General features: G+C 46.1%; 1 protein-coding gene across 1 annotated transcript in view; it reads left to right on the top strand.

Annotated features, from left to right (window-relative positions):
• The window catches only part of LOC143964450 (A disintegrin and metalloproteinase with thrombospondin motifs 17-like), a 435585-nt gene that overhangs the window by 60414 nt on the left and 352358 nt on the right, over window positions 1-22813 (top strand). Inside the window, exon 4 of the mRNA XM_077474178.1 lies at window positions 20904-21079. Within this exon, the coding sequence (XP_077330304.1) occupies window positions 20904-21079 (176 nt within the window). The remainder of the gene's footprint in view (window positions 1-20903; window positions 21080-22813) is intronic.

Below are 22813 nucleotides of genomic sequence, written 5' to 3' on the forward strand. Positions count from 1 at the left end.
CAGGGTGATTTCAGCCCATTCAAAATGAATCGGCAGGAATTACACTGTACAGAACTGCACGTGAATTGCACAGGAACATGCAGCGCTAGCCTGTGCGATTCATTTGCAGCCACTAGTGTGAATGGAGCAGGTAATATGTAGACCTCATTTTCCCTGCTCTCTATCAGTGGTCTCCAAACTGTGGCCCGAGGGCTGGGTAGGGCCCTTTGGTAGCCTTTATCCGCCCCTTGGGGCACTATTCCTCCCAATGATATGAGACCTTATTCCTTCCACTGACCCCAACAGTGGAGCATAATTCCTGCCACTGACACTAATGATGAGGCACTATTCCTCCCACTAATACTGATGGGGCACTATTCGTCCCACTAATACCAATGGTGGGGCACTATTCCTCACAATGATATGAAACCTTTTTCCTGCCACTGACACTAAGGATGGGGCACTATTCCTCCCACTAATATCAATGATAGGGCACTATTCCTCCCACTAATATCAATGATGGTGCACTATTCCTCCCACTAATATCAATGATGGGGCACTATTCCTCCCACTAATATCAATGATGGGGCACTATTCCTCCCACTAATATCAATGATGGGGCACTATTCCTCCCACTAATATCAATGATGGGGCACTATTCCTCCCACTAATATCAATGATGGGGCACTATTCCTCCCACTAATATCAATGATGGGGCACTATTCCTCCCACTAATATCAATGATGGGGCACTATTCCTCCCACTGATACCAATGATGGAGCACTATTCCTCCCACTGATACCAATGATGGAGCACTATTCTGTCAACTGGTACCAGTGATGGGGCACTGTTCCTCCCACTAGTACCAATGATGGGGGCACTGTTCCTCCCACTAGTACCAATGATGGGGGCACTGTTCCTCCCACTAGTACCAATGATGGGGGCACTGTTCCTCCCACTAGTACCAATGATGGGGGCACTGTTCCTCCCACTAGTACCAATGATGGGGGCACTGTTCCTCCCACTAGTACCAATGATGGGGGCCCTGTTCCTCCCACTAGTACCAATGATGGGGGCCCTGTTCCTCCCACTAGTACCAATGATGGGGGCACTGTTCCTCCCACTAGTACCAATGATGGGGGCACTGTTCCTCCCACTGGTACCAATGATGGGGGCACTGTTCCCCCCACTGGTACCAATGATGGGGGCACTGTTCCCCCCACTGGTACCAATGATGGGGGCACTGTTCCCCCCACTGGTACCAATGATGGGGGCACTGTTCCTCCCACTGGTACCAATGATGGGGGCACTGTTCCTCCCACTGGTACCAATGATGGGGGCACTGTTCCTCCCACTGGTACCAATGATGGGGGCACTGTTCCTCCCACTGGTACCAATGATGGGGGCACTGTTCCTCCCACTGGTACCAATGATGGGGGCACTGTTCCTCCCACTGGTACCAATGATGGGGGCACTGTTCCTCCCACCGATACCAAAAGTGGGGCATATTTCCTGCCACTGATTGGAAATTATTCCTCCCACGAATACTAATGGGTGGCCACCTCAGCTTGCCTCCGGAATCAATGTGTAAAAGAAGAATAGGCTGCACCCCACGATTGTGATCCAAAATCCTTTATTGGGATATCCCGGAGTGACACCTCAAGACCAGAGTGCCCGGTAGATGCGTTTCACATGATTATAGGTGCTAATGACTTGGCACTTATAATCGAGTGAAACGCGTCTACCGGGCACTCTGTTCTTGTGGTGTCACTCCGGGATGTCCCAATAAAGGATTTTGGATCACAATCGTGGTGTGCAGCCTATTCTTCTTTTACTCCTAGTACATCATGGGAGCAGTCTTTTCCATTTCAGACCTATTTAGCTATGATAAGCTGGGAGCAATAAAGACTGGCCACACATATACTGCATTTTAATGTTTTTCCACATTTTCTTGGCTGTAGAGACTTCAAAACCCAATAAACAGTAGTGGTTTTTATTTTATTTTTTTACCATAAGGGTTGTTGCATTTTTTTTTTTTTTTTATTGCACTTTATTCATTTTATGTGCTTTTAGTAGCGTGTTTTCTTTAACAAGACAGGAATCATTATGCTAGCCTACAATATATGTCATTAAGCTGTAATAGCACCCCTTCTATACACAGAAATCCTTTCCTGGGTGGTGAGATTGCTTCTTTCCAGTCCAGCCCCTGATTGAAAGTCTGGCCAGTGAGCTGTGTCTGGTTTTTAAAGAGGTGTTAATACTTGCCCGTGGGAATTATCATTTCCAGCAACACAACATGAGCCAGTCTTACTGTAACTGAGTGCTTGAACAGCACAAGAGAGAAATATATACAATTCTAACTGTATTCTTTTGAAAATGTGCATTCTGCATAGTGGAAACCATTAAAATACACTATATTGTCTAAAGTATTGGGACACCTGCCTTTACACGCACATGAACTTTAATGGCATCCCAGTCTTAGTCCGTAGGGTTCAATATTGAGTTGGCCCACCCTTTGCAGCTATAACAGCTTCAAATCTTCTGGGAAGGCCGTCCACAAGGTTTAGGAGTGTGTCTATGGGAACGTTTGACCATTCTTCCAGAAGTGCATTTGTGAGGCCAGGCACTGATGTTGCAGGAGAAGGCGCGGCTCGCAGTCTCCGCTCTAATTCATCCCAAAGGTGTTCTGTCGGGTTGAGGTCAGGTCTCTGTGCAGGCCGGTCAAGTTCTTCCACCCCAAACTCGCTCCAATTCCTCTTGAACTGCAAGAGGAAGAAATGCATGCCTGAACAGGCAAGATAGGACTGAGAGGTAGTAACGCCACCAATTGGGGGATCCGAAGGAGGGAAATGGTCCAAATGTGGGAGATGTAAATGTAGAAATCTCCCACAAAGGTCAACAAAATGTGGGTGATGTAGTTTTTTGTACGTGGACTTTTCAGCGCCCGCGCTTACAACGTGACGGGTTTATTAGAGAATTTGTACATTGTACGGTGTGCCCATGCTAGTTTTTGCTTTGTTTTGTGGAATAGGAGCATACAGAGCGCCTCACAAACCAGAAGGAGATCTTGATACATGGTTCGGCAGAGGCTAGCCTCGTGGGAACACTCCAGACTACGCAGCTGGGCAAAGAGTTCCTCCGTGTGTTGGGATCTCTCCCTCTTAAGACGGGCTCCTATTCTGATCAGTGCGCCTTGGACTACCATCTTGTGGGCCGACCAAAGGATTAGCGACCGACTCCACATTGAAGGCAAAGTACTCCTGTAGGGTGGTCAGGCACTCGGAACAAGTCTCTTCCGATTGGTGCAAGGACTCATTCTGTCTCCAGGACGGCGGGGTTTGCGTCACTGGACGCAGTTAAAGAGTCAGATGAACTGGGGCATGATCTGAAAAGGAGATAACGTCTATATCAGTGGACACTACCCTGGACAGATCCTTATGAGGAATCAGAAGGTAATCCAGCCATGAGTAGGTCAGATAGACCGGGGAAAAAAAGGAATGATCACAGTCTTGAAGATGTAACAATCTCCACGGGTCAACCAAGTGTAGGGAGTTGCCTTCAAGCGTTTGAGTCGGGTGTGGGGGAGATGGGAGGAGCCGCGGGAGACATCCAGTAAGGGGTTCATAGCAAAAGTTGAGGTCTCCCCCAAAGATGAGCAGACATTCAGCAAACTCCAATATTTGCGTAAGGAGCTTCCGCAAAAATTGTGGGTGCTCTACATTGGGAAAGTAGACATTGGCAAAGGTGACCTGCAGGTCAAACACCCTACGTGGCCCAGCTTATCTGTCCGCTGCACCTCGAAGGTCCAGGGAACCAATCTGGCCAATAGAATGCCAACCCCCTTGGATTTGGAGATAGGAGAGAGACACTCTTTTATACTGTGGGGAAAGCCCCATTAGTCAGTTTAGGGATTTGATCACCGCAAAAGTGTGTTTTATGTAAAAAAAAAAAAAAAAACGCCCTAATTGGGGGTGGTAGGAGTGATGAAGGATGCCCAGTGTGGGCAGCTATAGGTCACTAAAAAAAGAAACAAAAGATTTGGAGATGCACAGGATAAGAGCATTGAGAAACATAATTTAGCTAAATAAATGAATGAGCGAGCCAAGCAAATAACATAAACGGCAATAACGATTGTAACCTTAATAATAATAATAATAATAATAATAGAGGGCCAACAACTGAGACCATGCTGGTGTGGTGTTTCAGGGGGGCGGCTTCCAAAGTAGCACCAGGGTTAGCCACGCAGCTTGTAATAAGGATAGACAAGTGCAGAGACACAGCACCAAACCCCAGAACACCAAGTCAGCGGGCCCAAACATGAACACACATAGACCATGAAAAACAATATCCGAGCGGGCCAAATGACCACCCAGATTACCATCTTCATGCTAAAATATGTCTACAGGACACCAGAGAGGCCCCGTCCCCCTTCCAGGCGAAATGGACACATAGAACTGGAGAGGTTCAGTGGGGGGACCAGGAGGATAATGCGCTAACAGGATGCCTGTCCCCATTAGGCAAGTGCCATGTGGGGATAGCAGACTAATAGCCAAATCTGGCTCGTGTGAAGTAGAAGTGTCGGGTCACGTGGTCTGTCCAGAATCCACCGTCGCCCGTAAGCTAGTCTTCCCACCCGCCTCCCTGAAAGGGTGGCGGACTGGAGAATGCGAGCAGACTCCAGCAGGAAAACACAACATATGAATTTAGATTGGTTGGAAGAAGCCCAGTGGCCTGACTCAACTGAAACCGGTCCCTGGGTTTCCAAGCCTGAATCCCAGTGTCCCGTAATCAAAGCTGTAAGTTTGAATAGCCTACGCACATTATAAGTAAACAAGCTAACAAAATCATGGACCCCGAAAAAGCAAGGCACATCAGAGGCACCAAAGACCCAATCCCCGAGGTCACCCGAGTTGCCAAACGGCTCTGTAATTGAGCACTAAAGTCTCTGACTGCACAGTCTTACCAACCCAACTCCGTTGGCGAGAAATCGGGCCTCAGATGAAGTCGGGTTGGATCCTGGAGCCTCAAGACTAGGGGGTCTTCACATTCATTGCAGTCTTGGCAAAGATGGGCCGAAAGCCTCTTGGGTAAGAAGAAAGTCAAACCAATTGGGAACGCTGATGACAGGTTTATCAATGAAGCTGAACAGGTCAGGTAGCTGATCCGGGGAACAGAGACAGAATTCAGATCACTTCCTCCGATTAGGTGGAAAGGATGGCTCCAGCGTTAAGTGGCCACCGCTTCATGAATCGCATCTAGCAGGGGTCACATAAGGCCTCGAGATGACAGGGTAGATTTGAATCATGGCTCCGTCTAAGTCAATAGTGCCCTTGGACCACACCAATCGTAGGATTTTTTCTTTACTAGTGAAAAAAATGGACCCTGCAGAGCATGTCCCGTGTTAGGTCCGGGGATGCATGGCCCTGAGAGGAGGGGGGTTCCCTAGGACCCTGCACTTGGTGGACCCTGTCCACTCCAGCTCCGATGTAGGGGAGGTTGCCCAGGACTTGATTTAGAATACCTACCACTGTGGCGCGTAAGTCAGGACCCATGGTGGCCTCCAGAATGCCGCAAAGTCACAAGTTATTGCGCTTGCTGTGATTTACAATAGATGCTGCCATTGCTTGTAGATCCTGTTTGGTGGGCAGGCCTGCAGCAATGTCCCGGAGGGCCCCTTCAGAGTGGCTGCCTGTCCCCACCATACAGTCTGTGGGCTGAGTGCCTACACGTGGCAGGTCTGGAGATGGGAGAGTGGCCAATCCACAGGCTGGTGTGAACCCCTGGCTGCAGCAGCCCCCACCTGTGTGCCTTCTTTCTGGTGCTGTGAGTGACAGAATGACTTGCAGCGATGCCATCTTAGGTTGAGCCGCGGGAGAACATACGGCGCGTTGACGCAGAAAGTAGTGGGTGATATCGGGTCCCTGTGGTTCCCCAATGCTCGGTGGGTGTTTGCGGTCCCCCAGCATGTAGAAAGGGCTCGCCTGATCGCGTCTATGGCAGTTTCCTGGCCTCAGCCAATGCAGAGCTCCATATAGCATTTTCTCACGCTGCCATCATCAAGCCACGCCCCATCCCAACACTTTTGACAATATAGGTTACGTAATGGGCATATAAATCTGTTACATATTTTTTTAAAGTGATACTAAACACGCTGTTTAATTTACATTGTCCCTTCTATTTCTGTATATGGATGATGGCACTGTGATTATTTTAATCTGAAAAAAAAAACTTCTACCTTTTTCCTATTATATGTACACCTGTCATGTGACCCAGCTCTCTCCCAACCTGTCTGCAGGGAAACATGGGCAGGAGGAGCTTCTAGTCCTCTGCTGCTGGTCACATGTTCAAAAAAAATACATTAAACAGCCTTTGTGATGCAGAGTAAAAAATAAATAATTCAATATCAATAAACTGTTTTAAATCATCATACAAATATATATTTTAAATCTTTTATTTTTATTTTTTGGCAATAACATGGCGTGAACGAATTTATGCCAGTTACAGGGTGTCGCGCCCCTCCAGCCTGTGTCTTAGAATTCTGGCCAATAGATGGGGGTGACAATCATAGGAAATGAATGCTTATCTACTGTGATCATTATAAATGAAGAAAACTCCTAATCTGGAAAGAAAATAGCCTGGTAACATTTGATTTTGCCAAAATTCGCATAGAATGAATGTAAATGCAGTTTCTCAGGACAAATGGCTCTGCTCATTTCTTTTATAAATACACCCTTAGGCTCATGTTGGAATGCAGTATTCCCACCATGTAAAGTTTTACTGCACTCCCACAAACGATGCAATTAAGCTTTTTTCAGAAGATCAATAAAAGCATAACAGGTTGACGCGTTTCGCATGTTTATCGTGTGAAACAACTGATTTGTCAGGGCACTGCGAGCTGTTGAATAGGACTTCTGTTCATTAAATGCCTTTCCTTTGATAGTTTCTTAGGTTACTGAAAGTAATTGTCTGCTAGCTGGGCAAATTCAGTTGACTACATTGTACCAGGGACGTGCAGTCAGGGGAGGCAGGGCCATGAACATAAAAAAAACAGCAGCTTCGAGGATCGTAGCTCAGCGACCTGGGTTCACAGAGACCCCAGATTTAAGGGGGTATGTAGCCCAAGTCCTACCCCACCACTGGTAAATTTGGGGCTCCAATCACCTATGGTCCCAGAGATATGGGGCTCCTATGACTTGTGGTCCCAGAGATACGGGGCTCCTATGACCTGTGGTCCCGGAGATACGGGGCTCCTATGACCTGTGGTCCCGGAGATACGGGGCTCCTATGACCTGTGGTCCCGGAGATACGGGGCTCCTACGACCTGTGGTCCCGGCGATACGGGGCTCCTACGACCTGTGGTCCCGGCGATACGGGGCTCCTACGACCTGTGGTCCCGGCGATACGGGGCTCCTACGACCTGTGGTCCCGGCGATACGGGGCTCCTACGACCTGTGGTCCCGGCGATACGGGGCTCCTACGACCTGTGGTCCCGGCGATACGGGGCTCCTACGACCTGTGGTCCCGGCGATACGGGGCTCCTACGACCTGTGGTCCCGGCGATACGGGGCTCCTACGACCTGTGGTCCCGGCGATACGGGGCTCCTACGACCTGTGGTCCCGGCGATACGGGGCTCCTACGACCTGTGGTCCCGGCGATACGGGGCTCCTACGACCTGTGGTCCCGGCGATACGGGGCTCCTACGACCTGTGGTCCCGGCGATACGGGGCTCCTACGACCTGTGGTCCCGGCGATACGGGGCTCCTACGACCTGTGGTCCCGGCGATACGGGGCTCCTACGACCTGTGGTCCCGGCGATACGGGGCTCCTACGACCTGTGGTCCCGGCGATACGGGGCTCCTTGCACAGCCTGTCAGAAGCTAAATATAGAGCGGGCACTTTAAATACAAGCTGACACTCTGTTTGCAGCAAACTGAGAGGATGAGCTCACAGTGCCTCTTCTCACTTCTTGTCAGAGGCAGTGAGCTCAATGAACTGCTTGCAGTCTTGGACCAATGGTAAAGTACCATTGGTCCCAGCTGTCCAGTAAAAATGCTGCAGTGGAGGCACGCCTCTCACTGCAGTGTCATAAAAGGGGGCATGTGTGTAAAATGCAAATGCTCCCTTCCAGCCCAGCCCTCTTAACTAGAAGGAAAAAACATGTGTTTATGGTTATAAGATTTACCCACAATTCCGTGTTTTTCGCACACAGTTAAGAGGGAGAAACGTATTCTGTTGAAAAGGTAATGTTATATTCAAGCTAAATCATATATTATTATGCTATATGTTAGAACATAATCATTTATTATTTATCTATTTACTGTGAAATTACTGGTTGGAAGTTATAACTTAAAACTTCAGTAATTTGTCCGAAAATATAGTAAATTACCTTAAAAACAATATATAATAATTATTTGTATATTACTTACTCATGGTAATTAATACAGGTATTTGCATCCTCTTCCGGGCATAGATATCCGCACTTCCTGTCCAACCCCCCCCTCCCCCGCTATCTGCTGGGAAACACACAGGTCCCAGAGACAGCAGGGACCACCCGTATTGCGCAGCGCGACTCGCTCATGATTCTCTTATCGAAGATGGTGGTGCCTCCAACCGAGAGCCGAAGGACAGATCGGCTTTGGGTGTCGACATCGCAGGCACGCTGGACAGGTAAGTGTCCTTATTTAAAAGTCAGCAGCTGTAGTATTTGTAGCTGCTGACTTTTAAAATAAAAAATTACGTCGGAACTCCGCTTTAAAGAAAGAAGTCCGGTAATTGGAGCTGTCAAAAAATAAAAAGCAGCCAGCAATGTTTATTACCAACATTGCTCAGCCCTGAAACACTAAAATAAAAAGAAACATTGTTTCTTTTTGTATCTTTCTGTTTCTTCATCTGCAGATCAAAGAGATGAACGAATGTTCAAGCCCTGTTTAACCCCTTAATAACCCTTAATTTACTCTAATCAGCCTTAATAAACTCCCTATTCTCCTACATTTAATTATTTTCCTGCTTTTTCATTCACGTCTGTTTTATAAACGATAAACAATTAAAACTTCTTTTTGTTAGCGAATATTTTTACACATATATTTACACATTTCACATTGAAAAAGCGCTAAATAAAAAAAAAAAAAAAAAAAAAAATATTTATTTCATTTGTAAATAGCTTTTCAATGCTTTGTACCATTGCTGACAGCTAAAGTTAAAACAAAACAGTTGCGGTAGGTATTGGTAATTGGTATCAGCGAGTACAAAAAAAAAAAAAAAAAAAAAAAAAAAAAAAATGTTATTGGTGCATCTCTAGTAATTAACCACTTGCCACCCAGGCCAATTCTGACACCTCTCTCCTAAATATAAAAATCATCTATTTTTATTTTTTTTATTAGTCAGAACCCCCAAACATTATATATATATATAATATAATATAATATATATATTATAATATAATATAATATAATATATATATTATAATATATATATATATATATATATATATATATAAACAGACACCCTAGGGAATAAAATGGTGGTCGTTGCAACTTTTTATCTCGCACGGTATTTGCGCAGCAATTATTTTTATTTTTTTATATTAAAAAAAGTTTCATGAATATAAAAAAATAAACACTAACATGAGCCCTTATTTTTTTTTGTATAATGTGAAAGATGTTACGCCGAGTAAATAGATACCTAACATGTCACACTTTAAAATTGAGCACACTTGTGGAATTTGCGCCAAAACTCAGTACTTGTAAATCTCCATAGGCAACGCTTTAATTTTTTTTTACAGGTTACATGTTTAGTGTTACAGGGGAAGTCTAGTGCTAGAATTATAACTCTCTAACGATCGCGGCGTATGTAACCTGTGTGGCTGTGATAATAGCCAGTGCCTCGCCAGCCACTGACCTCACCGCACGTCCCTGCATTTGTACAGATTTTGTGTAATTGAGGTGCGCCATTTAGCTGAACCCACTCCGATCATTCCTGTGTTGATTGACATTTCCAAACGACTAGTGAAGTCACGGAACTCTATATGGGTTGTCTTTTGACAACTTGAGCAATCACTCCACAAGGTAGTAAATAATGACTGGGCACCTTTTTTAGATTCCATTCACATTAGAGCTTCAGTTTTCTGCTGTTTTCAAGCTATTAATGCATTTTTTATTTTTTTTTGCATGCTTTAGGAAAGGCATGCCATACAAGAGGCAAGATCGCATAGTGATAAGTGGCTGATTGGCGCTTAGGTGTGAAGAGATGGCATTTAAAGCACTTGGACTTTGAAAGTTGAGCGTTCTGTAGCACAGTCTGATTTCCTTTTAAGCTCTGCTCACATCTAGGAGTTGCTATTTTACAGGCATTTTTTTTTTTTTTTTCTGACATTTTTGCATAGTTTTTGTACAGGCGTTTTCAAGGTTATAAGGTCACCAATGTAAAAGCAGTAAAACGTCTGTAATCTGCCAAAAAAGAAGCTCCTGTAGTTTTTTGAGCGACGGGCGCTTTGCTTTAGGCGACAGAACGCTCAGATGTGAACAGAGGCCATTTAAATGAATGGGATTTGTCTTGTTGGGCGTTTTTAGAGCTGAGGCTTACAGCAGAAAAACGCTTGGGTGTGAACGAAGCCTTATGCCGCATACACACGAATGGACTTTTCGGGCCGACTGAAATCCGTCGGACAATTCGATCGTGTGTGTGTGTGTGGGCTCCTGTGGACTTTTTTTTCCCGAAAGTCCACAGGACCTAGAAATAAAACTTGCTTCAAATCTTTCCAATGGACTCGAGTCCGGTCAAAAAATCCAGTCGTATGTTTGCTAGTCCGACGGACTAAAACCAACACTAGGGCAGCTATTGGCAGCTATTGGCTATTGGCTACTGGCTAAGAACTTCCTTATTCTACATCATCACGTTCGATTCTGTCTGACTTTTGGAGTGATCGTGTGCGGCCAAGTCCGTTTGTTTGAAAGTCCGGCGGACCTCAGCTGCAATGTCCGGCGGATTGTCCGCCGGACCAAGTCCGTCAAAGACCCGTCGCGTGTACGCGACATTAGATCTACCAGCAACCGTGTAATGCAGTGGCTTTCCTGATTGGATACAGATTGGATACCAAAGTTTTGTGTGGGGGTAGAGCATCATACAATTTCTACCCTTTTGGAAGTACCATCCCCTAATGCAGGGGTCTCAAACTGGTGGCCCTCCAGCTGTTGTGAAACTACAAGTCCCATGGGGCATTGCGAGGCTGACAGTTACAAGCATGACTTCCACAGACAGAGGCATGATGGGACTTGTAGTTTCCCAACAGCTGGAGGGCCACCAGCTTGAGACCCCTGCCCTAATGTGATACATCTAAGAAATACATTTAGAGTCCTATATAACTTTTGTATCTCCTAGGGCAGGGGTAGGCAACCTCATCCCTTCCAGCTGTTTTGAAACTACAAGTCCCATGAGACATTGCAAGACCCTTTCAATCACAGGCATGACTCCTGGATGCAGAGGCATGATGGGATTTGTAATTTCGCCACAGCTGGAGTGCCGGGGTTGCCTACCCCTGTCCTAGGGTATTATGAATTAATGCAAATTATATGTATAAAAGCCGCAACATTTTTGTTTTATTATTGAGAAAATCACAAATATATAAAAAAAAAAAGTTATTTGAAAAGGTATATATCCACTGGTCCGCCATCCAAGATGGTTACTATCCTGGCCTTAGAATCCATTACCAACATGTTTCGAAGGCAGACCTGCTTCATCAGGGACTCGGATTTTATTAAAAGATACTGTGAACAAATGTGTGAAATGGTGGCAATGGAACACCTGCCAGGCCCGTGGGGAACTATCCAATCTTTCAAAGAGTTGTTTCACATCCAACATGTACAATGGATATAAAAGGTATAGAACATCCATCTCTATTGGAGGCTGGCAGTGTAAATGCTGAATATCCGCTGTCTTCAGGCCGGTCGCATCACTTGCGGCCGCTTTCCAGCTTTGATAGATGTCTTGTGTGGGAGGGGGCCGTGATCTTCCCCCTGACGTCTCCTCCGCAGAAGCCATCCATCGGAGCTGTAGAGTGCCGTGACGCTGAAATTCTGTATTTACACGGCTCGTTTTTAAATACAACTTACACAGTGTGCTATGCCAGCCTCTAATAGAGGGGCTGGAAGTGAGAAATTGAATATTTTATTATTAAAATAATAATAATAGCGGCTTGGGGAGGGCCACAGACAGAGAGGGCGCTGACGGGGAGGAAGGAGGGGGGAGAGCAGGCAGCCTATCACGCAGGGAGGCACTTTTGACCACGTGATCAGGGCGGAGCTGTCCTGGTTATCCTGGTCTGTTTGGAGAGGGCATACAGGAAATGGTAGGTTTAGGATTTTTTTTTTTTTTTTTTTTTTCTTATTTTACAGTTTAGAGGGGGGCAGATTACATAGCACAAGCGCTGCGCTGTGTAATCTGCTTTAAGGGAACAGAATCTACATATTTTTTTTGTGTTTAACAGGATGGACCTACAACTCTAGAGATGGCCGTACACCGTGTACACTTGAGCAATAAACGTCAGTTGACTCTTTGTCCCCGTGTCAATCAACTACACTACTGCCACTGTCGCAATTAGTAGGGACACGCCACTCCACCTGTCCAGTGTTTATCCCTGCTACCTCACTCCCAGTAGTAGAATGGGGTCCCACCATGCGCTTGTTGTGGACTTTATGCATGCTCTCACTTGACTTTTTTCATGATCTGTACCTAGTTTACAGGCTAGGGACTTCTGTGTGCTGGTCTGCTCCTCCTGGTTGCTACAGGAGATGAACCACTAGGGGAGATAATGCCTGCAACTTCTGCTTTGCCGCAAGAGATGTCCCACCTGTCACAGGCGCACGCTTCACGACAGGCTGCTGGTACTAGCCGCTGGACCTCTGTTACCCCTGGTAACCACTTGCTGTCTTTATACCCCAACATCACCAATCTTGTCTCCAAATATCACCCAGACCGTCCTCTCCGCTCTTCTCAAGACCTTCTACTCTCAAGCTCTCTCGTCTCCTCCTCCCATGCTCGTCTTCAGGATTTCTCCAGAGCCTCTCGCATCTTCTGGATCGCGCTACCTCCCCCGGTCCTGCTATCCCCTACTCTTGCTACCTTCAGGCGATCCCTGAAAACTCATCTCTTCAGGAAAGCCTATCACATCTCCAACTAATCTCCTACCACCTCATCAGATCATTCCTCACAGTTACAACCTTTTGTACCACCTGCCCCATCCTATTAGATTGTAAGCTCTTCTGAGCAGGGCCCTCTTATTCCTCTTGTATGTTATTTTATTATAACTGTATTGTCTCCTTTTTATATTGTAAAGCGCTGCGTAAACTGTTGGTGCTATATAAATCCTGTATTATAATAATAATAATAATAATGTGCATTAAAATAATAATGTGCATTAACAGACCCAAGCTGCAGACAAAAAGTAGAGTGCCGGTTACAGGCAGTCCCTAAGTTACAAACATTCATAGACGTCGTCATTCGCACCATGAACGGAGGTGGCGTGACCTCACTGCTGGCTGATTGCGCTCCACTCTGGTCCTGGATACGCCAAACGTCCATCTTGCAGCACCAAACACACCCCACACTGCAGTACTGCATGACCACAAGAGCCCCAAATAACAAGACTGCACACGCTGAAGGGCCCAGAACATCCCGTGTCGCTGCACAGGCTGTAGTCGCACTTAAAAATGTATTGTTCCAACTTGCATACAAATTTGGCTTGAGAACAAACCTACAGTCCCTATCTTGTTCGTAACCCAGAGACCGCCTGTACTTTCATACATATACCCTTGAATAACTTCGGCCCTGCCGATTAAAAACATTTCAACAATGAACAACTTAGTCATTACAGATGGCAAAATGACAGTTCTTTCCCCTTATCTAATCCCCTTATCTAATCCCCAGGCTTGGCTGCCCTAGCATACCTGCACAGGCTTGAGTCCATGTACAGTAAAGGCAAGTCCATAGTCCAAGTATCCAAAATTCAGGTGTCCCGATGAGTAGGCGTCTGCAGCGGCTCACAAATATAACAAAAAAAAACTCCAACGGGGCTTCTGGATCCGGACCCCTGTCCCTTTTTTTTATTTTTTTTTTTATGTTTCAATATGTTTATTGAAGGTTTTCAGTACAATACAAACAAAAGTCCCATCAATGCGGCTAAGTATTACATCTAGTACAATGCACAATTGAGTAATTCACCGGTTATTTCTTAACCACTTGAGATCCGCGCTATAGCCAAATGACGGCTACAGCGCGGATCTCCTTTTCCGGGTCGACGTCAATAGACGTCGTCCCGTGTACGAGCGGCCTGCGCGCCCCCTGAGGGGCGCGCGCGGCGCGCTCTGTGATCGGCGAGTCCATGAGACTCGCCTGATCACCGATCCGTGCAAGGGGTCGATCCCGACCCCTTATCACGTGATCAGCTGTCAGCCAATGACAGCTGATCATGTGATATAACGGAGCCGGTAATCGGCTATTATTCCTCCTCGTGCTGATAGCACGAGGAGAAAAAAAAAAGCCGATCACTGGCGGCCGTGATCGGGACATCAGTCCCGATCACGGCCAGCCCTGCTAATGCCTACCTGCCCCCTGCCAGTGCCCACCTGCCCCCTGCAGTGCCACATGTACTAAAAGTGCCCACAGTGCCACCCAGCAGTGCCACCCAGCAGTGCCCACAATCTGCCTCAAAGGTGCTGCACCCCAGTGCCACATATCCGTGCCCAGCAGTGCCACCTATCAGAGCCACCTATCAGTGCCCATCCGTGCCACCCATCCGTGCCATCTTATCTGTGCCCATCTTTGCCCATCAGTGCCGCCTTATCTGTGCCTATTAGTGCTGCCTTAACTATGCCTATCAGTGCCCACCAGTGCAGCCCATCAGTGCCCACCAATGCAGCCCATCAGTGCCCACCAGTGCAGCCTATCAGTGCGGCCTAATCAGCGCACTTCAATGAAGGAGAAAAATTACCTGTTTGCAAAATTTTATAACAAACTATTAAAACATGATTTATTTTTTTTTGCATCTTTTTTTGTTTGTTTAGCAAAAAATAAAACTCCGAGCTGTAACTAAATACCACCAAAAGAAAGCTCTATTTGTGGGAAAAAAATTATAAAAATTTCATTTGGGTACAGTGTTGTATGCCCGCGCAATTGTCATTCAAAGTGCATCAGCGCTGAAAGCTGAAAATTGGTCTGGGCAGGAGGGGGGTTTAAGTGCCCAGTAAGCAAGTGGTTAAAACACTCTGTCGGTGGCAACTCAGGTCTTATAGCCAAAGACTCTCTGGATCATACATGACCCCACCTGCTGATGCTGTTACCTCTTATGTTTTACAGGTATCTAATCGTGCAACTAGCACCGCTCAATGAGAGATGTGAAGAAAACAAAGAGCAGAAAAGAAGAGGGGAAAGACCCAATAGTAGAAGGGGAGAGAGGAGTAAAGAATAGGAGAAGGTGGGGAAGGAAGAGAATTGGGGGAGAGCCGTGGTCCTAGATCCTCGAGTCCTTACTACTATAATAACATTAAGCAACGCGTGTCCTGGGATCATTAGTTAGATAGACAATCCATGGGTCCCATATTCTGTGAAACATTCCCATCCTGTCTTGAGACAGCGCAGATAGCCGCTAGTTAAGCATTAACCATGACATTTTATGTTTGAGCTGGGCTATCGGTAATGCGGCAGACCTCCAGTTACGTGCTATGGTAATCTTAGCTGAAATAAATAGAAAAGTGAGGAGCCTCTGCTGATGCTTGGAGGCCTCTACCGCCTTACCCCCCAAGAGGGCCAGCTTAGGTGATTTTTTCAGGTTCAGGCCCGTGATTGTATAGACAAGGTTATACACTCTAATCCAAAACCTTCTGACCTTTGGGCATGACCACCAAATATGGTAGGTGGTCCCCACCTGGCCGCAGCCCCTAAAACATTGGGACGTTGCCCCTGGTACAAAAGCGGCCAATCTGGTTGGGACCATGTACCACCTTAACAAAACCTTATAGTTTGCCTCTATCACCGATGTGTTGGTGAGTGAGCGATATGCCGTCTCAGAGAGTATACACCAATCATCTAATTCAAAGGTTTCCTGAAGGTCCTGCTCCCATTGGATCATATAACTCAATTTCTTCGCTGCACCCCTTAGTATTGTATATATGGCCGATAAATGGCCTCTAATTTTGTCATATTGTCTACTCAGCTGTTCCATGGGAGTCAGGGACCCCAGGCCCTCCTGTCCCTTTTTACATTAGCACAGGACCGAGGGGGCTGGACCTAAAAGCCTGCAAACTAAAGCTGGGAGCGGCAGCAAAAACACATTAACCCCATCCTTTCCGGCCGGGCCAGCACTACCCAATTACCAGTAGGCAACCTTGCCTACAAGCTATGTAGTGCAAGACGTAACTGGCAGTCACTGGATACACTTCACCAGGATTGGCGTAGCACCCCGATGCTAGGTCATCATGGCGCTTTGCCTTTCCACCATACATTTCCCAATCACCTGGTTGCATAGAGTGTTACTGAACCCTCGTTCATTGTGTAGATTTCATCTTTTGTTGAAAACGAGTTGCCAACACATGAAAATGTGAGAAAACAAAACTGGAATTTTCATTACGGGGACTGCTGAAGTAGAGCAGCTCTGATGATGGATGTATTACCATGGAGCTCCCGTAACACATATTTTCCAGCTCTGGCTCATTAGTATAAAATGGATCCTTTCCTGAACCGAGACTGATGCAGACAGACATATGTGTGAATTCCTAAACCTCAGCGGTAATGTTATGTTATGTTATGTTTCAGCAGCAGGTAATGGCATACAGCTAAACCCAACATTCGGAAGGTTATGAACGCTCTGATATATCTATATACATTCAGTATTGTGCAAAAGCTTTAGGTCTGTATGAAAAAAAATGTTGTAAATGATTAATGCTTTCAGAAATAGAAGTATTAGTAGTTCATTTACTTTCCATTTTGTTAATTGATTCAAATGAACAGAAGTGAAAATCAAATCAATCTCAATCCACCCTTTGCCTTCAATTCTGCATCAATTCTTCTAGGTAGACTTGCACATGGTTTTTGAAGGAACTCGGCAGGTAGGTTGTTCCTAACATCTTGGAGAACTAAGCACAGATCTTCTGTGGATGTCAACTGCCTCAAATCCTTCGTCTCATCCCAGATCCATTCCATGATGTGGAGATCAGGGCTCTGTGGAGGCCAAACCATCACTTCCAGGACTCCTTTGTTCTTATTTACACTCAAGATAGTTCTTAAAGCGGACCTTCAAGTCATTTTTTTCAACTTTCCATCTATTAAATCTTCTGCCCTTGTTGTTTTTACTTTGGATAGCAAAACATTTTTTTTTCTGCCAGTAAATACCTTATACAGCCAACTTCCTTTTTCTTGTCTGGTAAAAAGACCTCATGCACAGCTCTCTCTCTGGAGTTTGCCAGGAAGGGAGGGGGGGATGAGTCATAAGAGGGCCAATAAGAGCTGCAGAGCTGGAGGTGTGCCTCTGTGTGTCTGTGTAAATCCAGGAAGTGAACAGGCAGCCGCTTCAGCTGCCCACAGTTAAAATGGTTGCAGCCAGACGCAGTGGAGGGAGATTTCTGCAGCATATTTGGCAAGTACAGAATCAGAGTATATATAAAATAATATGCAAAGTGGTTGGAGGAAAGCTTCAGAATGGCAAAGATGCTTTTATTACAAATTATGTGAGCAGACTGCAGTTCGTATTTAATGACATTGGCTGCGTGTTCTGCTGCAGAATACATGTGTGGCCAATCACACACCTCCCTGATGGAATGGCATGATGGATAATTATCTGCCTGTATTTCTCAGCATTGAGGACACCATTGATCCTGACCACATCTCCAACTCCATTTAGATAAATGCAGCCCTAACCTTGCAAGGAACCTCCACCATGTTTCACAGTTTCCTGCAGACACTCATTATTGTACTGCTCTTCACCAAAATCTGCCTCCTGCTTCAGCCAAATGTTTCATATTGTGACTCTTCGGTCCTGAGCACTTGCTGCCATTATTCTGAACCCCTATGTTTTCCTGCATTATAGGACACCATTGATCCTGACCAAATCTCCAACTCCATTTAGATAAATGCAGCCCCAAACTTGCAAGGAACCTCCACCATGCTTCACAGTTGCCCACAGACACTCATTATTATTATTATACCGCTCTTCACCAAAAAACTGCCTCCTGCTTCAGCCAAATGTTTCATATTGTAACTCTTCGGTCCTGATCACTTGCTGCCATTATTCTGAACCCATATGTTTTCCTGCATAGTTGAGGCCCTTCGTTTTTGTTCCACATCCAGAGGATCCTGTCCATCTGGAGTCAAGCGGTTACATTTCCAGAAACTGTGGGGTCTTTTGTGATGACGGAAAGAGATCAAGCCAGGGTTTCCAAATGCTGAAAAATGTGTCATGCGCATTAAGAGTAGCTGTCATTTCTTCGTTCTTAAACGTACCAAAAACACGGCCCTTAACCTCCTCGAAGCTGAGCGAAGGTAATGATTTTTATGCCCTCACAATGGTTTGCTTCATCACCATGAAAATGTGGGTAATGAGTATGTGTGTTCCTGTCACCGCATTTGCTGTTGGTTTGTCCAGGAGTGTCTCCCAAGGATCCTTGCACAGGTTGATATGAAATATGAAGAACCATATTAACCAGATCTTATACCTGTATCCTCAACACTGTGGAACACCTCCACCAGATATTTTTCATGTCGCCCAAGTCCGGGCGGCCCTGAAAACAGATTGACGTATATGTGGGTAAACGGTTTGCTATCCTAGTTGGCGTTAAATACATACGTAACCTTAAAAGCATTTTCAAGGGCAAGCTGGTTACGAGACGCCTTAAATAAAGCCCCCCACAATTTGCGCCAATCCTAAGACTCATGTTTCCATCTTAAAGCGGGAGTCCACCGGGAGTTACGCTGTTTTTTTTTTTTTTTTTTTTAAAAAGCCAGCAGCTACAAATACTGCAGCTGCTGACTTTTAAAATAGTGACACTTACCCGCCCAGCGGGCCCGCGATGTCGGCACCCGAAGCCGATCTCTCGATCGTCTCTCGGGTGCTGCCGCCGCCATCTTGGGTATGGGAATCAGGAAGTGGAGCCTTTCGGCTTCATTTCCCGGTTCCCTACTGCGCATGCACGAGTCGCGCTGCGCAATAAGGATGGTCCCCGCTGTCTCTGGGATCCATGTGTTTCCCAGCAGGCAGCGGGGGACTTTCGGAAAGGGGCTTAGATTCTGCGGAAAGGGGCGTACCTTCTGCAGAATCTACGTCGGAAGTGGGTGCAGATACCTGTACTGTATAGGTACCTGCACCCCCCCCCCCCCCCTGAAAGGTGCCAATTGTAGCGCCGGAGGGGGGGAGGGTTCCAATGAGCAGAAGGTCCACTTTAGGGTGGACCTCCGCTTTAAGCAATATGAGGGAACTTGCGCACCAGTGTTGCCCTGGATAGAAGAATATACCGACGAGATGAGGACTCGAGTCATGGGGAAAGTACGACATCTAGTCTCAAAGGCTGTCAATGGGAAAGGGTGGTTATAATTCTTAAGGAGTCCAGGAAATTATACATTTGGAGGTAATGGAATCATTTGGACTCAGGGATGTCATACCAAGGTATTAAAATGAGCATATTAGGTTAGGAAAGAGCAGACTGTAATGAGGCCCTTTAGACGTCACTATTGAAAGCTCTAAGGGCTCTCCATCCCTGGGGGGAAACAAAGGGCAATTAAAGAGTGACGAGAGTGGGAGATGTGGGACATTTAGTGTGACGGACCCAACCGTGACAGGGGGCTTTTGAAGGGGATTGCAAGGTAGCCTCTTGCCAACTGGCTATGGGCCCTGGCTTTTGAGGTGGCTCTATTCCTTGGCAGTTTCGTTTGAGATTTGGGTCCATATCCCCTAAGAACACACACAGACTCTGGGCACCCAGGGCCCGAATACAGATTTGCCAGTGTATAACATTGATTACTTCAAACCCCCCCCCCCCCCCAGACTCCGAGGCTCTAAACTGAAGATTCTAATCGTCTTCAAAGAACATGATGCTGGTGTCTCCTGATGTTATATGGTATCTGTTTATTAAGGTGCCTTTTTCTCATTGTATATTTCCCCATTGTATGCCTCCTAAGTGTGAATCCATATTGTTAATTCAGTCTCCTATTGTTTCCGTCTGTATGCTAATCCTCTTGGAGATGTGACTAGCATTGTGTCCACTTTACCTTTTTACCAAACCATTGTGGGATGTTTACGTATTTGTTAGCTGTTCATTGGATGTACTAATGATATTACTATATAGAGTTTGCATTGTTTAGGTTAATTTTGATCAAACTCCTATCTGATTTTGTGTGTTATATATTCTGTGTGAGTTCCAGTTTGCACCTAAGCTATTGTCATCTAGTTCTTGGGTGCAATTCTCAGCTATAATACCGGTTTCCAGAGTGGGACAAGCTGTAACTTGGCAGAAGCGCCCAGGTGGGATGCCAAGCGGCCGTCAAAATTAAGCATGCAGAATATTTGAGTCCTATACGGCAATGGCGTGGGTCAAGGCTGGGTTTAAGGGCTTTGGGCAGAGTGGTGGTGGTGGTGGTGGTGGTGGGGTGGGGGGGGGGGGGTTATCCAAGGTATAGAAGAAAGAGAGGATATAGATATAGAAAGAGGTTAAGTCCAAGAAAGGCGCTGGTTTGCCTGCATGGAGCTGGACTATGGATGCTATTTGGGCAGCTAATGTGCAATATTGGGAACTCCCAGTTCTCCCTGAGGATCTTGATTTTCTTTGAGGGTGCATTATTGCTATATCACAATACTCCTTTCCCATTCAGTTCTTCCTACTGGTTACCTATCACTGTGTAATGTCAAACTTGCTGCAAGAACTAATCTACTGTTTTCCACTTCTAGGGAAAAAAAAGAAGACGAGCAAGAGGGAGGGCGGTAGTGATTGGCGGGAGCGGAGGAATGCCATCAGACTTACTGAGGAACATACAGTGGAGACTCTGGTGGTGGCAGACTCTGATATGGTACAATATCATGGAGCAGATGCCACACAGAGATTTATTCTTACTGTTATGAACATGGTATGTATAAAAAAGTGTAGATTTTCTTATCTGTACAAATTCCCCCCTAGGCTCATGTTGGAAAGGCTTTTCATCTGATTTGGTACTTAGGAAAGAATAACACTGATACATAAAAGAACAATGGGTGAAACTGTTTGAAACAAGATCTGTCTTTGTTACTGACTTGTCCATTTTTAGCCAGTTTAGGAAATTAAAGGGAGAACCTCATTGGTTGCTACAGGCAAGACACACCGGTGTCCTGGACAAGAGGTAATTCCCATTAGGAAGCAGACTGAATTTGGTTGTAGCAGCTGGAGCTAGGCGAAGGGGACATAGAACACCAGGGGGGTCTCAGAGAAGCATGCTACCTGGTGGCAATGGAGGAATAGGAATTGGTGTGCCTGGTTGTTGAAGGTTAGGGTGTTTGGATGGACTACAGCACAGATCGTTGGTCTTCACCAAAGCACCCCTCAAGGGGTGATGGGTTTTGCTGCTTACACCTCCCAGGTTGCGGCCTTCTGCTTTACCAGAGAAGGCAGCTACTAGAGACTGAGTACGAATATGCAGGAAAGAGTTTCTTGCTGCACAGGGATCCTGAGAACACGACTCAAAGGTAGGTAATATTCTACAGGGTCACTGGAGCAGGGTATAGGCGGGTGTGCACAGGGTCACTGGAGCAGGGTATATGCGGGTGTGCACAGGGTCACTGGAGCAGGGTATATGCGGGTGTGCACAGGGTCACTGGAGCAGGGTATAGGTGGGCGTGCACAGGGTCACTGGAGCGGGGTATAGGCTGGTGTGCACAGGGTCACTGGAGTAGGGTATAGGCTGATGTGCATAGTGTTACTAGATAGAGCAGGATACAAGCTAGGGTACACAAGGTGACTAGACCATGGTATAGCTTGGACTGCACAGGGTTATTGGAGCAGGAAACAGGCTGGAGTACACAGGGTCACTGGATACAGACTGCTGCATAGTGGAGTCACGGGAGCTGGATACAGCTTGGAGTACACTGGGGTCACTGGAACACAATTCAGGCTGGGGTTCACTGGGGTCACAGGAGCTGAATACAGGTTGGAGTACACTAGGGTCACTGGAGCTGGATAAAAAAAGGACACGGGTCCCTGGAGCTGGGGATACAGGCTGGGGTCACAGGAACTGAATACAGACTGGACTACACTAGGGTCACAGGAACTGGATACAGACTGGAGTACACTGGGGTCACTGGAGCAGGACAAAAGCTGGAGTACACTGGGGTCACTTGAGAAGAATACAGGCTAGAGTACTCTGGTGTCACAGATTCTGAATACGGTCTTGAGTATGATGGGGTCCCCCTGTGTTCAATAGCGTCTTCTCTTACAAAGCTCAGCTAGTCCCTTTAAGACAGCGCCCCCCTCTGCGATTGTGTGTGTCGCCGGGGGAAGCACACAGTGAAACAGGTAAGTCTCTGTTACACATTATATCTCTGTTGTATTATATTATATTATACTTGAATATGTTAGATTAGATCTCCGTTATTCAAGTCTCCATTTATACATGCTTTGTAGTTGAGTGAATGACGTTTACTAAATGATGAGATGCCATTGATGATATATTTAACGAGCACTACTAATTATGACAACAGATATAAATGTATTTGGAATGCAGTATACAAGCTGTAATAATGACGCATGCCTATAAACCTGCCGTATAGCATTGATGTCTCGTGTTGCAGGCCACATTGGCGTTCTCCTATTCATGTCCTATTAATGTTCC

Source organism: Lithobates pipiens, unplaced genomic scaffold (genome assembly GCF_037356315.1).
Source record: "Lithobates pipiens isolate NorthernLeopardFrog02 unplaced genomic scaffold, aLitPip1_a1.2 Scaffold_8, whole genome shotgun sequence".
NCBI lineage: Eukaryota > Metazoa > Chordata > Amphibia > Anura > Ranidae > Lithobates > Lithobates pipiens.